At 51.0% G+C, this 17,302-nt stretch overlaps 1 protein-coding gene across 2 annotated transcripts; it reads left to right on the top strand.

Moving 5' to 3' along the window:
- Positions 1-8,793: 8,793 nt before the first annotated feature.
- On the top strand, positions 8,794-15,699 carry LOC126854809 (repetitive organellar protein-like). 2 transcript variants are annotated; one of them, XM_050601894.1, is made up of 12 exons: positions 8,794-9,432; positions 9,992-10,859; positions 11,020-11,108; positions 11,181-11,381; positions 11,458-11,493; positions 11,741-11,980; positions 12,107-12,279; positions 12,432-12,893; positions 13,065-13,387; positions 13,495-13,598; positions 13,667-15,007; positions 15,088-15,699. In XM_050601894.1, the coding sequence occupies exons 1-12, from the start codon at positions 9,313-9,315 to the stop codon at positions 15,274-15,276; spliced, it is 4,146 nt and encodes a 1,381-aa protein (XP_050457851.1). In that variant the 5' UTR covers positions 8,794-9,312; the 3' UTR covers positions 15,277-15,699. The 2 variants fall into 2 exon arrangements, with proteins under 2 accessions (XP_050457851.1, XP_050457860.1); XM_050601903.1 differs by lacking the exon at positions 11,458-11,493 and having other exon boundaries at positions 8,795-9,432.
- Positions 15,700-17,302: the final 1,603 nt, after the last annotated feature.

The raw sequence follows: 17,302 nt of genomic DNA on the forward strand, positions 1-17,302 counted from the left end.
ACCCCGTAGTTCGAGGGGGTCTTCTTGGTGAGGGGGGCGATGAGGGAAAGAATAGGGGGAGTCACCTAAAATAATGATCGAGGGGGTGGGCGACTCCGATCTTGAATGGGTAGAGAGGGGTGGAGGAGAAGTAACGGGGGTTGGGGAGTGAGGAGTGTCGGTAGTGGCTATGTTTGTGTTGATATTAATGTTAACATTGCCTAAGGTACTAGTTTCCGCCTGAGCCCGAGCCAACCTCTTCCTAAGCCGTCTATTTCGACGGTTACGCGCACGCTTCACCGACGCACGGGAGGATCGTTTCCTATTTGCTCCTTCCAATGAAGGAGGATATAATAATAAATAAAAATTAAAAAAAACGGTTTGGGGATATATATATATATATATATATATATATATATATAACAAAAAAAATAAATCCGAAATAATTCTTGGAGGTTTGCAACAAACTTGGTAGTTAATAGAAAGAGAGAGTGAGAGAGCGAGAGAGTCACGGGTAGCTCCGCAAAACGCGGACGACCCAGAGTAACTGAATAATGAGAGAGAGATATTATAAAAGAGTCACGGGTAGCTCCGCAAAACGCGGACGACCCTGAGTAACTGTATAAAAGAGAGTGAGAGAGTCAGAGAGAGAAAGAGTGAGAATCACGGGTAGCTCCGCAAAACGCGGACGACCCTTGGTGACTGATAAAGAGAGTGAGAGAGTAAGAGAGAGAAAGAGTGAGAGAATCACGGGTAGCTCCGCAAAACGCGGACGACCCTTGGTAACTGAATAATAAGAGAGAGATAATAAGAGAGTCACGGGTAGCTCCGCAAAACGCGGACGACCCTGAGTAACTGTATAAAAGAGAGTGAGAGAGAGAGAGAGAATCACGGGTAGCTCCGCAAAACGCGGACGACCCTTAGTGATGGATAAAGAGAGTGAGAGAATCAGAGAGAGAAAGAGTGAGAGAATCACGGGTAGCTCCGCAAAACGCGGACGACCCTTGGTGATTGATAATGAGAGTGAGAGAATAAGAGTCTACCCTGGCCTGGCCTGGCCTGGCCTGGCCTGGCCTGGCCTGGCCTGGCCTGGCCTGGCCTGGCCTGGCCTGGCCTGGCCTGGCCTGGCCTGGCCTGGCCTGGCCTGGCCTGGCCTGGCCTGGCCTGGCCTGGCCTGGCCTGGCCTGGCCTGGCCTGGCCTGGCCTGGCCTGGCCTGGCCTGGCCTGGCCTGGCCTGGCCTGGCCTGGCCTGGCCTGGCCTGGCCTGGCCTGGCCTGGCCTGGCCTGGCCTGGCCTGGCCTGGCCTGGCCTGGCCTGGCCTGGCCTGGCCTGGCCTGGCCTGGCCTGGCCTGGCCTGGCCTGGCCTGGCCTGGCCTGGCCTGGCCTGGCCTGGCCTGGCCTGGCCTGGCCTGGCCTGGCCTGGCCTGGCCTGGCCTGGCCTGGCCTGGCCTGGCCTGGCCTGGCCTGGCCTGGCCTGGCCTGGCCTGGCCTGGCCTGGCCTGGCCTGGCCTGGCCTGGCCTGGCCTGGCCTGGCCTGGCCTGGCCTGGCTGGCCACGGCCTGGCCTGGCCTATTTTCGGCCTGTGGCCTGGCCTGGCCTGGCCTGGCCTGGCCTGGGCTGGGCACTGGCTGGCTGGCCTGGCCTGGCCTGGCCTGGCCTGGGCTGGCCTGGCCTGGCCTGGCCTGCAGCCTGGCACGGCCTGTGGCCACAGGCCTGGCCTGGCCTGGCCCTGGCTTCTGTGGCCTGGCTGGCCTGGCTGGCTGGCTGGCCTGGCCTGGCCTGGCCTGGCCTGACACAGCCTGGCCTCGGCCTGGCCTGGCCTGGCCTGGCCTGGCCTGGCCTGGCCTGGCCTGGCCTGGCCTGGCTGGCTGAGCCTGGCCTGCTGCTTCTTGCGCCTAAGCGCCTGGCCTGGCTGGCCTGGCCTGGCCTAACTGGCCACAGGCTAACTTTCGGCCTGGCCTGGCCTAACTGGCCTAGCACAGCCTGTAACCGCAACACGGCCCTGGCCTGGCCTGGCCTAGCCTGGCCTGGCCTGGCCTAACTGGCCTGGCCTGGCCTAACTGGCCTGGCCTGGCCTGGCCTAGGCACCGGCCTGGCCTGACTGCGCTGTTGCCTGTTTTATTTTGACACTGGCCTGGCCGTGGCCTGGCCTGTTGCAGGCTGTTTGCTGGCCTGGCTGGCTGGCCTGGCCTGGCCTGGCCTGGCCTGGCCTGCACGGCCTGGCCTGGCCTGGCCTGGCCTGGCCTGGCCTGGCCTGGCCTGGCCTGGCCTGGGCTGGCGGCGCGAGCGGCTGGCGGCTGGCCTGGCCTGGCCTGGCCTGGCCTGGCCACGGCCTGGCCTGGCCTGGCCTGGCCTGGCCTGGCCTCGGCCTGAGCCTGGCCTGGCCCCACGGCCTGTAGCCCTGTAGCCTGGCCTGGCCCTGGCCTGGCCTGGCCTGGCCACGGCCCTGGCCTGGCCTGGCCTGGCCTGGCCTGGCCTGGCCTGGCCTGGCCTGGCCTGGCCTGGCCTGGCCTGGCCTGGCCTGGCTCGGCACTGGCCTGGCCTGGCCCGGCTGGCCTGGCCTGGCCCTGGCCTGGCCTGGCTACAACACGGCCTGGCCTGGCCCTGGCCTGGCCTGGCCTGGCCTGTGCAACACAGCGCAACTGGCCTGGCCTGGCCTGGCCTGGCCTGGCACTGGCCTGACACAGCTGGCCTGGGCTGGCCTGAAGCCTGGCCTGGCCTGGCCCTGGCCTGGCCTGGCCTGGCCTGGCCTGGCCTGGCCTGGCCCTGGCCTTCAGCCTGGCCTGGCCTGGCCTGGCCTGGCCTGGCCTGGCCTGGCCTGGCCTGGGCCTGGCCTGGCCTGGCCTGGCCTGGCCTGGCTGGCACAGGCTGGCCTGGCCTGGCTGGCACTGGCCTGGCCTGCTGGCACTGGCCTGTGCCTGGCCTGGCCTGGCCTGGCCTGGCCTGGCCCTGGCCTGGCCTGGCCTGGCCTGGCCTGGCCTGGCCTGGCCTGGCCTGGCCTGGCCTGGCCTGGCTGGCCTGGCCTGGCCTGGCCTGGGCCTGGCCTGGCCTGGCCTGGCCTGGCCTGGCCTGGGCTGGCCTAGCCTGGCCTGGCCTGGCCTGGCCCTGAGCCTAACCCTAACCTAACCTAGCCCTAGCCTAACCTAACCTAACCTAACCTAACCTAAGCCTGGCCTAACTTAACCTTCTTCAACCCCTAACCTAACCTGGCCTAACCTGGCCCTGGCCTGGCCTAGCCTGGCCTCAACCTAAGCCTAGGCCTAGCCTAGCGCCTAGCCTAGCCTGGGCCCATAACCTAGCTAGCCTAGCCTAGCCTAGCCTAGCCTGGCCTAGCCCTGGCCTGGCCTGAGCCTAGCCTGGCCTGGCCTGGCCTGGCCTGGCCTGGCCTGGCCTGGCCTGGCCTGGCCTGGCCTGGCCTGGCCTGGCCTGGCCTGGCCTGGCCTGGCGCTGCGCCTAGCCTGGCACGAGCCCACGGCGCAGGCTGGCGCCTGGCGCTGCGCCCTAGCCTGGCCTAGCCTGGCCTGGCCTAGCCTGGCCTAACCTGACCCCTAGCCTGAGCCTGGCCTAGCCTACTAACCTGGCCTAGCCTGGCCTGGCCTGGCCTGGCCTGGCCTGGCCCTGGCCTGGCTGGCCTGGCCTGGCCGTGGCCTGGCCTGGCCTAGCCTGGCCTGGCCCTGGCCTGGCCTGGCCTGGCCTAACCTGGCCTGGCCCTGGCCTGGCCTGGCCTGGCCTGGCCTGGCCTGGCCTGGCCTGGCCCTGGCCTAGCCTGGCCTGGCCTGGCCTGGCCTGGCCTGGCCTGGCCTGGCCTGGCCTGGCCTGGCCTGGCCTGGCCTGGCCTGGCCTGGCCTGGCCTGGCCTGGCCTGGCCTGGCCTGGCCCTGGCCTAGGCCTGGCCTGGCCTGGCCTGGCCTGGCCTGGCCCTGGCCTGGCCTGGCCTGGCGCTGGCCTGGCCTGGCCTGGCCTGGCCTGGCCTGGCCTGGCCTGGCCTAGGCCTGGCCCTGGCCTGAGCTCAGCCTGGCCTGGCCTGGCCTGGCCTGGCCTGGCCTGACCTGGCCTGGCCTGGCCTGGCCTGGCCTGGCCCTGGCCTGGCCTGGCACTGCAGCCTGGCCGTGGCCTGGCGCTGGCTGGCCTGGCCTCCGGCCTGAGCCTGGCCTGGCCTGGCCTGGCCTGGCCTGGCCTGGCCTGGCCTGGCCTGGCGCCTGGCTGGCCTGGCCTGGCCTGGCCTGGCCTGGCCTGGCCTGGCCTGGCCTAGCGCTGGCTCTGGCCTGGCCTGGCCTGGCCTGGCCTGGCCTGGCCTGGCCTGGCCTGGCCTGGCCTGGCCTGGCCTGGCTGGCCTGGCCTGGCCTGTGCCTGGCCTGGCCTGGCCTGGCCTGGCCTGGCCTGGCCTGGCCTGGCCTGGCCTGGCCTGGCCTGGCCTGGCCTGGCCTGGCCTGGCCTGGCCTGGCCTGGCCTGCTGGCCTGGCCTGGCCTGGCCTGGCCTGGCCTGGCCTGGCCTGGCCTGGCCTGGCCTGGCCTGGCCTGGCCTGGCCTGGCCTGTCCTGGCCTGGCCTAGACGCCTGGCCTTCGGCCTGGCCTGGCCTGGCCTAGCCTGGCCTGGCCTGGCCTGGCCTGACGCCTGGCCTGGCCTAGCCTGGCTCTGGCCTGGCCTGGCCTGGCCACCTGGCCTGGCCTGGCCTGGCCTAGCCTGGCCTGGCCTGCCTGGCCTGGCCTGGCCTGGCCTGGCCTGGCCCTGGCCTGGCCTGGCCTGGCCTGGCCTGGCCTGGCCTGGCCTGGCCTGGCCTGGCCTGGCCCTTGCCGCCTGACCTGGCCTGGCCTGGCCTGGCCTGGCCCTGGCCCATGGCCTGGCCTGAGCCTCGGCCTGGCCTGGCCTGGCCTGGCCTGAGCCTGGCCTGGCCTGGCCTGAGCCTGGCCCTGGCCTGGCCTGGCCTGGCACTGGCCCTGGCCTGGCCTGGCCTGGCCTGGCCTGGCCTGGCCTGGCCTGGCCTGGCCTGGCCTGGCCTGGCCTGGCCTGGCCTGGCCTGGCCTGGCCTGGCCTGGCCTGGCCTGGCCTGCTAGCCTGGCCTGGCCCTGGCCTGGCCTGGCCTGGCCTGGCCTGGCCTGGCCTGGCCTGGCCTGGCCTGGCCTAGGCCTGGCCTGGCCCTGGCCTGGCCTGGCCTGGCCTGGCCTGGCCTGTGCCTGGCCTGGCCTGGCCTGGCCTGGCCTGAGCCTGGCCTGGCCTGGCCTGGCCTGGCCTGGCCTGGCCTGGCCTGCTGGCCTGGCCTGGCCTGGCCTGGCCTGGCCTGGCACTAGCCTGGCCTGGCCTGGCCTGGCCTGGCCTAGGCCTGGCCCCTGGCCTGGCCTGGCCCTGGCCTAGCCTGGCCTGGCCTGGCCTGGCCTGGCCTGGCCTGGCCTGGCCTGGCCTGTTTCCAGCCTGGCCTGGCCTGGCCTGGCCTGGCCTGGCCTGGCCTTGGCCTGGCCTGGCCTGGCCTGGCCTGGCCTGGCCTGGCCTGGCCTGGCCTGGCCTGGCCTGAGCCTGGCCCCTGGCCTGGCCTAGCCTGGCCTGGCCTAGGCCTGGCCTAGGCCTGAGCCTGGCCTGGCCTGGCCTGGCCTGGCCTGGCCTGGCCTGGCTACCTGGCCTGGCCTGGCCTGGCCTGGCCTACGGCCTGGCCTGGCCTGGCCTGAGCCTGGCCTCGGCCTGGCCTGGCCCTGGCCTGGCCTGGCCTGGCCTGGCCTGGCCTGGCCTGGCGCTGGCCTGGCCTGGCCTGGCCTGGCACTGGCCTGGCCTGGCCTGACACTAGCCTGGCCTGGCCTGGCCTGGCCTGGCCCTGGCCTGGCCTCGGCCTGGCACTGGCCTGGCCTGGCCTGGCCTGGCCTGGCCTGGCCTGGCCTGGCCTGGCCTGGCCTGGCCTGGCCTGGCCTGGCCTGGCCTGGCCTGGCCTGGCCTGGCCTGGCCTGGCCTGGCCTGGCCTGGCCTGGCCTGGCCTGGCCTGGCCTGGCCTGGCCTGGCCTGGCCTGGCCTGGCCTGGCCTGGCCTGGCCTGGCCTGGCCTGGCCTGGCCTGGCCTGAGCCTGGCCTGGCCTGGCCTGGCCTGGCCTGGCCTGGCCTGGCCTGGCCTGGCCTGGCCTGGCCTGGCCTGGCCTGGCCTGGCCTGGCCTGGCCTGGCCTGGCCTGGCCCTGGCCTGGCCTGGCCTGGCCTGGCCTGGCCTGGCCTGGCCTGGCCTGGCCTGGCCTGGCCTGGCCTGGCCTGGCCTGGCCTGGCCTGGCCTGGCCTGGCCTGGCCTGGCCTGGCCTGGCCTGGCCTGGCCTGGCCTGGCCTGGCCTGGCCTGGCCTGGCCTGGCCTGGCCTGGCCTGGCCTGGCCTGGCCTGAGCCTGGCCTGGCCTGGCCTGGCCTGGCCTGGCCTGGCCTGGCCTGGCCTGGCCTGGCCTGGCCTGGCCTGGCCTGGCCTGGCCTGGCCTGGCCTGGCCTGGCCTGGCCTGGCCTGAGCCTGGCCTGGCCTGGCCTGGCCTGGCCTGGCCTGGCCTGGCCTGGCCTGGCCTGGCCTGGCCTGGCCTGGCCTGGCCTGGCCTGGCCTGGCCTGAGCCTGGCCTGGCCTGGCCTGGCCTGGCCTGAGCCTGGCCTGGCCTGGCCTGGCCTGGCCTGGCCTGGCCTGGCCTGGCCTGGCCTGGCCTGGCCTGGCCTGGCCTGGCCTGGCCTGGCCTGGCCTGGCCTGGCCTGGCCTGGCCTGGCCTGGCCTGGCCTGGCCTGGCCTGGCCTGGCCTGGCCTGGCCTGGCCTGGCCTGGCCTGGCCTGGCCTGGCCTGGCCTGGCCTGGCCTGGCCTGGCCTGGCCTGGCCTGGCCTGGCCTGGCCTGGCCTGGCCTGGCCTGGCCTGGCCTGGCCTGGCCTGGCCTGGCCTGGCCTGGCCTGGCCTGGCCTGGCCTGGCCTGGCCTGGCCTGGCCTGGCCTGGCCTGGCCTGGCCTGGCCTGGCCTGGCCTGGCCTGGCCTGGCCTGGCCTGGCCTGGCCTGGCCTGGCCTGGCCTGGCCTGGCCTGGCCTGGCCTGGCCTGGCCTGGCCTGGCCTGGCCTGGCCTGGCCTGGCCTGGCCTGGCCTGGCCTGGCCTGGCCTGGCCTGGCCTGGCCTGGCCTGGCCTGGCCTGGCCTGGCCTGGCCTGGCCTGGCCTGGCCTGGCCTGGCCTGGCCTGGCCTGGCCTGGCCTGGCCTGGCCTGGCCTGGCCTGGCCTGGCCTGGCCTGGCCTGGCCTGGCCTGGCCTGGCCTGGCCTGGCCTGGCCTGGCCTGGCCTGGCCTGGCCTGGCCTGGCCTGGCCTGGCCCTGGCCTGGCCTGGCCTGGCCTGGCCTGGCCTGGCCTGGCCTGGCCTGGCCTGGCCTGGCCTGGCCTGGCCTGGCCTGGCCTGGCCTGGCCTGGCCTGGCCTGGCCTGGCCTGGCCTGGCCTGGCCTGGCCTGGCCTGGCCTGGCCTGGCCTGGCCTGGCCCTGGCCTGGCCTGGCCTGGCCTGGCCTGGCCTGGCCTGGCCTGACAGCCTGGCCTGGCCTGGCCTGGCCTGGCCTGGCCTGGCCTGGCCTAGCCTAGCCTGGCCTGACCTGGCCTAACCTAACCTGGCCTGGCCTACCTAGCCTGGCCTGGCCTGGCCTGGCCTGGCCTAGCCTGGCCTGGCCTGGCCTGGCCTGGCCTGGCCTGGCCTGGCCTGGCCTGGCCTGGCCTGGCCTAGAGCCTGGCCTGGCCTGGCCTGGCCTGGCCTAGCCTGGCCTGGCCATAACCTGGCCTGGCCTGGCCTGGCCTGGCCTGGCCTGGCCTGGCCTGGCCTGGCCTGGCCTAGCCTGGCCTGGCCTGACCTGGCCTGGCCTAACCTAGCCTAGCCTAACCTGGCCTGCCTAACCTAACCTAGCCTAGCCTGCTAGCCTAGCCTAACCTGGCCTAACCTAGCCTCAACCTAGCCCTGGCCTGGCCTGACCTGGCCTGGCCTGGCCTAGCCTAGCCTAGCCTAACCTAGCCTGGCCTGACCTGACCTGACCAGACCTGACCTGACAAAAAATAATATATATATATAATAATAATAATAATAATGGAAAATAATTTATAGCAAATAAAAAAAAAAAAATAAAAATATTTTTTTTTTTTTTATAAGTAACATCAAAATATATAACATGAACAGCACTTTTAACACTTATTTAGTATTTTTATACTTTTTAAAAATTAAATAATAAATATTTAATATATTATTCTATATTTTATTTAATTTCCTGTTGTTATTTCTTATAGAAAGATATAAAAAATTGAAGGAAAACCTCGCATTGTTATAGCAAATCAGAAGAGCAAAGGGATGTGTATTCTTATTTCTATGTACACACAAAGACACGAACATTTTACAAAACAATAAGAGAGTTCCCAAAATGTTATATCACTCCTGGATGCTATTTCATGTGTTGACGTTGAATATGAATTATTATATATATATATATATATATATATATATATATGTTTTTCAAATTTGATGGAACCAACAAAATCGCTAACAAAGCAGTAGCAGTATTTATACTTTCGCGTTACGTATTAATTAAGTGCAATTAATTAATACAAAATAAATGTACAAAAAAAAAGAAATGTTCACTTTAATTCAAATGTAATGTGATTATAATTTTCTCTTATATAAATCTTCTTCTTTTTCCTCTTCGTAATTTACCTCTTTGGCCCGACCCTAATAAGATACGATCATATATAATTATTAGGAAATACACGGTCAACAAACGATCGCGTGTCTAGCGCCAAGCGGAGGCGCTAAACGAGTGATTTGCAAACTCGCGCGTGGTCGCGCTCTAGTGATAAAATCATCGGCGACAACCAATGATAGGCGAGCGAGCCCATTTCCGCGTATAAACCAACTTCCTACGCTGGTACTGCTCCGCTCCTCACTTCACCACGCTCCAACGACGGTCGGACTTTACGCAACGATTGTTTACAAGCACGCATAGTCCCCTCGCTTGTATCGTATCGCGATTCGTGATACTATATACAGTGGCGTATATAAATAATAATCGCGCACGCTCACTTGTGTGTCGCTGTCGCAGTATCCGCATCCACAGCGGCTGCTCGTTGCCCGTCTCGTCAATTCCCGCGTAATACCGAGGGATGTGCGCGTCGCGACGCGTCGTATCTCCCGTCGTACCCGTCGTCGCGTGCGTCGTATACGACGCGGGTCCCGCCACACATATCGTGTGTACACCACCGTGACCCACTTGTTGCGTCTAGGTTATGGCGTTATAAACAAAAATATGCTGCGCACGATAGACGCATCCGTCTTTAATCATATCGCGAGCCGTTGTTCGTCGTGAGGTTTGTCACGCTAGCTAGCACCAGGGCATGGAGGCGGGCCCAGGCTTGAGCCTGTTTCAAGGCTCTGAAAGCATACAACTGAATACGGTGACGCAGAGGCTCGAGGAAGACGAAGAGCAAGAGGATAAGAAGCGACGTGAAGGAGAGGTAACACAGCTCTTTTTTTTCTTCCCATAGAATTGTTACACGCGCTTACGAGTTAAATCTCAATGGACAAGAGAGATTGCATGTATAAAAGCTTCCCTTATACGGTTTCATTGTGTGCAGAGAAAGAGAAAGAGGTGTTATAAAATATTATTACATTTTTTTGCAAATGAAAGGTGGAGAATCATATATCCAAGTCCACGCATTATAATGATGTAATAAAATTTTACTGCGGATCAGTTTTTATATGCTGCTATTATATTCTCTACACTAGAAAAATAATACACAAAATCCATCTGTAGAATCCTCCTTATCGATCAATTTAATTATTGTACTCTGGAAGAACAGAATCTGCAAAAGAACATAATAAATCTTTATTGTATAAGATTCTGTTGCAAAAAAATTGATGTATAAGAAAAAACTATATAAACATATCTATTGCATATAGTTTTTTTTTTTCTCTTTTAAGAAAGAATTTTATAACATTGTGTGTTTTGCGATAACAAATGATAAAAATTTATAAAAGCATGTGCAAATTTTGCTATAATTATTGTTCTTTCAGCTCCAGGCTCTCATGACAACGGCATTCGATGATTTGGAAAATGATGATGCCAGTTCTGTTGATAGTAGTCACTATCAAGATGATAGTATCAGAGATACTGATTACACCAATATAGTAGTCAACTCTGGCTTGGAGTCAGTTACGCCTGCCAAAGGTCAGGTAGCGGTAGTGCGGAAGGAATTTAATGTCTATAATTGTATGGAGAATTTGAATAATTATGATGACAATGTTATAACTAATCACATATCTGATTCCGAAACCGGTGGGATTGTGCAAGCCGATTTTGATTTGTACAGACAGACAGAAACGCCGTATGCTAACAATAAATTCAATGACAACAGCAATAGCAATAGCATGCTGGAGACGCCATACGAATTATCAAAACCATCAATTGGATATTCTCGCAAGATGCATCCACAGTCGGTCAAAGAGGTCACGTTTGGCGAAAATTATCCCTATAATTACGAAACACCAGCTAATCATTACAATACTCATATACTCAAGAAATACTCCAACAACGGTTTTATCGATGGGCATGAAAATAATGTACAAAATAAGCAGATTCACGAGTTTGGTGGAGGCGACAACGCTACCTCGGATCATATGAATCATTGCTACAAGACTAGTCCAAATGGCAGGTCAATAGATGACGATGCAGCGTACAAAACGGCAGAGTATAATAGCAAGGAGCAACTTGAAGTACTGTATAAGGTCAGATTAAGAGATATCGACCGTTTGACGGATGAGTTGCAACAATTACAATTAGAAAAAGAGGATGAAAAAAATCAAATGTCCAAAAAATTAATGCTGTTACAAGCGGAAATCGATAAAATTAATATTTCCAGGACTCAAGCGCAACGTGCACTTGGTAAGGATGAAAGAAGTTATACAATTATTTGGAGCCTTGAGTAAAAAATATCAATTTTAATCATCAGTATTAACGCTATTATTAAACACACATAATCAAAGTAATCTTAATTACTTTGCCTGTCTAATTATATCAAATCAGACTGAATTAATTTTTTCAGTTAACGCTAAAGCTGAGATAACTGACCTGCAAATGCAAATGGAGTCTTTAAAAGAGAAAAATACAGTTTTAGAGAAGACAAATCAAAACGTAAAATACATATCTGCATTTTATTTTGATTAAGATTAAGTCTTGTAATGTCAACAATATTATTTTGTATAGATAACGGAAGAATTGAATATTGCGAGAGACTCTGTCATAGATTTACAACAGAAGATTGCTATATTGGAAAGAGCACAGATGTTGCAAGCAAATGATAAGACACATGAAAAGTTTTTGAAACAGGCGCAAGAAAAACACACGGTGGAAATGAAAAACATGCAGACTCAGATAGATGTTCTTACAGACAAATTAAATGTCAAGGTATTGTCGAACTCTTTATTCAAGCTATTTCTCATATTTTGCATATACATTTTCTCTATAATTATATTTGCCACAGCTGCTCAATATGGACAACGGCAACAATAGTATTTGGGCAAGTCATTATTGATTATTTTTATGGCAGAATATATCTCTTTTATAGTTTATTGTTCCATATAATTTATTTATTTAAATACACAGAAAAATGATTAATATGAGTGCCTAACAATCATACATTTTTAATATACAATAAACTTAATGTTTTATTTTTTGGATATTACTTTGCACATTTATATGTAATGTTAATATATTTAGTTTGGTATATATTATTTAGTTTCTTGTATTATTTATCTTCTAAATAGGAGACGTCGTGTGTCGCTCTCGAACATAAATTAGATGATGCTCGAAGAGCGCACGAGGCTCTTATGGTGGAGAAGGGTGACACTATGAATCGGTTGGCACAAGCATTGGAAGAAAGTCAAGCCCAATGCCGCAATCTTATGGCTACGAATAGTGCTCAGCAAGTAATGCAATTACAAGCGCAAGTGAAAATGTTGACTCAGGAAAAGGAGGAGCTTCATAAAACTGTACAAGAATTGCAGGTAATTTAAAAGATTCTATGTTAAATTTCTTTGATTCTTTGTTGAAATTCTTTGATTACTCAGAAGATACATTAATTATGAGAAGTTAATTTAGAGAAAAGATTTTTGTTATATAATTATTTGTAGAACAAATTGGAACTGGTTAAGAGCGACATAGCGCAATATGATTCGTTATTGACCACAACCTTGGATGATGAATCTGATTCAATTAGACAGATGAAATTAGGTGAACTTCATAATAAATCGAAATCGAAACCGGTTGACGATATCACAAATAAATTAAGAGGCGAATTGCAAAGGTAAAAAATTGTTCATATGTATACATATATATATATATATATATATATATATATATTTATTTATTTATTTATTTATTTCGTTTGCATTTTAATTATTAAATATTAAATTGTATTAACACTTGTTTATTTCTATTTATGTATACAATTTTTAGATGTCTGGCTGGTCAAGCTGTAAAAAGAAAAGAAATAAATCGTTTAGAGAATACTCTATCGCAGAAAGAAAAAGAGTTAAACAAAGCTGTAACGTTAGCCGAAACGTGTCGACAGGAAGCGGCGCGGTATGCCAAGCGAATTAACGAATTAGAGCAAGAACTGAAATCTGTATTAACAGATGAGGCCATGAAAGCGAATGCTAAGATACAGAAACTGTCGGATCATTTAAATGATGTAAGAAAACAGTACGAATTATTACATAATGAAAAAATTAGCATAGAACAAAAATTAGAAGAGGCTTTAGCTGTTAACCAAGAGAAACTTAATAAAATGCATCAAGAGACTATGGAACAACAAGAAAAAGAAGCTATTGATGAATATAATAAAGAATATTTGGAAATACATGCTAAAGCTGTGGAGAGAGTAAAGCAAGAAGCACAAATGGAAATAGTACAATTGTCGTAAGTATTAGTTAATCTGATAGTTTCTGGATATTTTTGAATAATTTATTAAAAACATTATTAATAAATATCGCAAGAATATATATATATATATGTATATATATATATATATATATATATATATATATATATATATACATATATTCATAAGTGGAATTTTTATTTTTCCAGTGTACAATTAGAACAAACGCAAAAAGAATTAAGCCGTGTAAAAGAATTGTACATAGACGTATGTGGAACAAAGGAACAATTAATAAGTGAGCATAAAGATGAAATCAAAATATTAAAGAATAAATATACTATAATTGAATTGCATCACAAGGATGTAGAAAAATTAGAGAACGAATTGCAAACGCAACTTAAATTGTGTAATAAATTGACTAAAGAATGCGAAGATTTCAAAAGCAAAATAATCGAATTGGAAAAAGATCTGATATATGAAAGGAGGAAAAAGGAGGATCATATGAAAAAGATACATTCTGAGATAGAAAGAGGTTAGTATTAAATACTATAAAACAAAATATAAAATACTTTGTATAGAAAGTATGATGTCTATGGTAATAAAAAAATTTTATTCTTTTAATCAATATTTCATTTCAAGTAAAAGAAGAAGCTTTACATGAACTGAGAAATGCTCATCCGAATCAAGAAATAAGTTTTCATTTACCGGATCATTGCTCTGAACATTTAGAAAAAATTAATCAGGTATAATTGAATTTTTACATATTTTCTTAGTTTCTTCTTTTGTATAATAGCGTTCTATTCTATTACAGCTGGAGGAAGCTTGTAAGCGTTTGGAAGAGAAACTTCAAATTGCAGTACAGGAGCAGAAAAAATTATCTGACTATCAAACTGAGTTGGACGATGCCAGATTGAAAATAGCGCAAATGGAAATTTCGCAGGAATCATGGAAAAAAAAATATGAAAAAGTAGTCAGTGAGAGAAAGGATCTTCTTGCAAAAATATCCAAATTAGATCTAGAATTGTCGAATCTAAAACGCACAGCAAAGTTCGAAGACTCGGATGATGTGAAACTGAAGATCGTTCGGTTTCAAACAGAAAACGAGACACTGAAAATTCAGTGCGATAATCTACTCAGCGAAAGAGACATTTACAAGGAAAAAATCTCTGAACTGGAAACAGAACTGTTTGACACAAGGACAAAAATTAACAATTTTGAGGAAAAATTACGGAGTAGCGGTGACATTACACAAAATTCGAAAAGCGAATTGGAGAAGGAGCTCTCTTGTTATAAGGATTTGGTTGCACAGTTATCTAGGATAAATAATTCGAAGGAGGAGCTCGGCAATGATTCCGCGGCTCTGGAACAGAGAATACAACAGCTTGAGCAAGATTTACGATGTAAGGACGAAAAACTGAGCAAGCTATTGAAAGATTTTGAGCAAATCAAAGATGAGAGAGATCAGTTGGTAACGAAATTGCGAAATCAAGCCAAGCAATTCGAACAATATGTCAAGAGTCAGAATAAAGTCTCCGCGGAATTGAATCTGTCTCCTCGTAGTACGAACGATAGTACCGATTTTCAGAAAATGAAGGAGATTATGGCGAAAGAGGTACGAGAAGGGATGGAACAGAAGGTGGCGAAAGAGCTCAGAGGAATTGAGGAGCGGAATTTCGAGAAAAGAAAGGAACTGGAAGAAAAATACAAAACTATCGTCTCGGAGTGGCAAACAAAATATAATGAGAAAAATCAAGAAGTGGCAATTCTGCAAAAAGAAATAATGGCGGAGAAACTAAAAATCAATCAGATTAGTCAAATTATAAGAAGCAAACTTGAAACTTACAATCAAGAATTACAAGCACGAAAACTTCAAATCGAAAAATTGGAAGCGGATTTGAAGAAAAAGAAGAACGAAGTTGAAGAGGATAGAAACTGGATGGCTCAAATGATGACCGAATGGGCTGCTGAGCTCAAAGAAAGTAAAGCCAAGGGGATTGAAAGAGATGGGGAGATAGAGAAGCTGAAGTCCAATGAAGAGAAATTGATCAGCGAAATCAAAGCGCTGAAAGATAAAGAGAAATACATGAAGAGCGATATAGATATGCTAAAGCACAAATATCAGAGAGCAAAGCAAACTGCGCACAATTATAAGGTAAGTAGAATACATTTACTGAATTATTTTTTGTTTTATAAAAAATACGATTATGCGAAAAGTGCATGTTTGAATTTTAGAGTTATGCGGAACAGAATAGAGAATTTTTGTCGAATGAATGCAAACGTATCCAGGATGGATATAAAAAGGCCCTGAATGAAGTACAACAAAACTTATCAGCGTGCAACGAGAAATACGCCGCAAAAGTCAAGGAACTTGAATCAGTAAACAGAGAAAATAAAACAAATGCGACTGGAGTACAAAAATAAATGTTGAAGTACGTATTAAGTATTTTCTAAATATATGCAATATATAGCTTTTTTCAGCTAAAATATTATGTAGTTACAGAGGCTAGATATCTTTTTGTCTGTAATGTAAAACACATTATTGTACAATACCTTATTAGCTAAGTTTTACAGAGCTAGGGGGACCAATATATACATATAAGTAAAAACTGATATAATATCTCCCGGTAGAAATATTTATCGCGTTTGCTTGCCAATTTCGATTTACGACAAAGCGGCGAACGTTAATTGTAGCTCTATAGCTATAAACATTTGAAGTACAATTATCTGGTTAATTGTCCTGTAACTGGATAGGAAAGTTTACATATATTATTAGTTGATACGACAAACGTAAGAATAGGAAGAAATCATTTTTACATTCAATATATATATACATATATATATATATATATATATATATATATATATATATATATATATATATTATATTACAATTTTTTAATAACTCGTCTATAATTTAAAACGAAATGCATTATGATAAGATAACACAAACAAAAGGGAAAGCTTTAGTCACGTGTTTTTGCCGAGCATTATTATGACATAATATGCAAGACTGGATCTCTATTGAATCTTTCTCTTTTTTTTCTCTTATGAAAGTAAGTGATAAAGAGGGAAAATCAAAATACATAGTATATAGACATTAAGAAAAACTTTAATTTTCATTCCTTGTAGGGAACTAAAATATTGTACCAATATAATTCTCTCTCTCACTTCTCTGTCAAAGTTTATCTTTGAATTAGAAATTAGAAATTCGTTTTTTATACGCATGTCGCGCTAGAAAGGATAATCATAAATAATTAAGATTGTACAAAGTATGATTTTTATAATATAGGAATTTATTTTACATATAAAAATTCTTGTAATTAAACGAAAAATCCGAATTGTATTAAAGATTTTCTAATGCGTTAAGCAGCAGGACTGAATAACAAAGATCTACATTATCCTTAGTCTTGAATGACTTAATGTGTATATTTAAATAATTATAACGATAGCGCTCTCGAACGCAAAGTATCGAAGGCGTTCGTCTTTTTTCTTTACATTGAAAAGTTGACGAAACGTCTAATCAAACGAATAAGACGCCATAATTCAATTGACGGACTGTCTCAATTTCTGTAATTCGCTTATTTTATTATGCAATTGTGTGCAATCTCAGAAAAAGGCCAATTATACATATATTGTATCGGCTTATAAGAGTATAATATAAATTAAATAAAACCTTGTATCTCTCTATATGTGAAGATCTTGGTAAGATTGTTCGATACACATTCACGTATATCGTACGTTTAAATAGATAATATTAATTTACCGGTGTTCACTGGATATAGCGAAGTATTATTAATATTAATTAGTTATTGTATTTTTGTATATGTAGAGTGAATTAATTTATTTTTTGTAATAAAGAATTTATGTCGCTGTCGAAAAATATCGCCTTATTTACTATTAATTTATCTTATTCACCAGGATAATGTAACTATAGTCTTTGATGTCTATGTGTGTGTGTGTGTGTGTGTGTGTGTGCGTGTGTGTGTGCGCGTGTGTGTGAACATACATAGTTTTGAAATAAATATAAAAGATAAACTAACGCAACTATAATCGATTAATAAACATTTGCTGCATTGGAAAATATTATGATAAAAGTGTTAAAAATTATATCGAGAGAGAGAGAGAGAGAGAGAGATAACTGACTTAAACAAATTGTATATCATATAACAATCAATAACAAATTCACATTCATTTGTTTAAGCTTATAAAACTATGTATCTTTCTCTCTTTTTATACATTTACAGGATTGTCCGGAGTCAGTCGCACCACCCGTCGTGTGCACGTAGAGCAGATAAAACTGAGAAGAAAAGTACCATTTTTCCTGTACCATTTTTTTCTATAACGCTTAATAAAAGTGTGCGATAGCGCTCAGTTGTTACAGTCGTGCACTATTACCAGGCGCGCGGCTCACTGACGTGCGTCCGGCTAAAGATCGGCGCTGATTGGC

The sequence above is a fragment of the Cataglyphis hispanica genome, chromosome 1 (genome assembly GCF_021464435.1).
Source record: "Cataglyphis hispanica isolate Lineage 1 chromosome 1, ULB_Chis1_1.0, whole genome shotgun sequence".
In the NCBI taxonomy this organism is placed as follows: Eukaryota; Metazoa; Arthropoda; class Insecta; order Hymenoptera; family Formicidae; genus Cataglyphis; species Cataglyphis hispanica.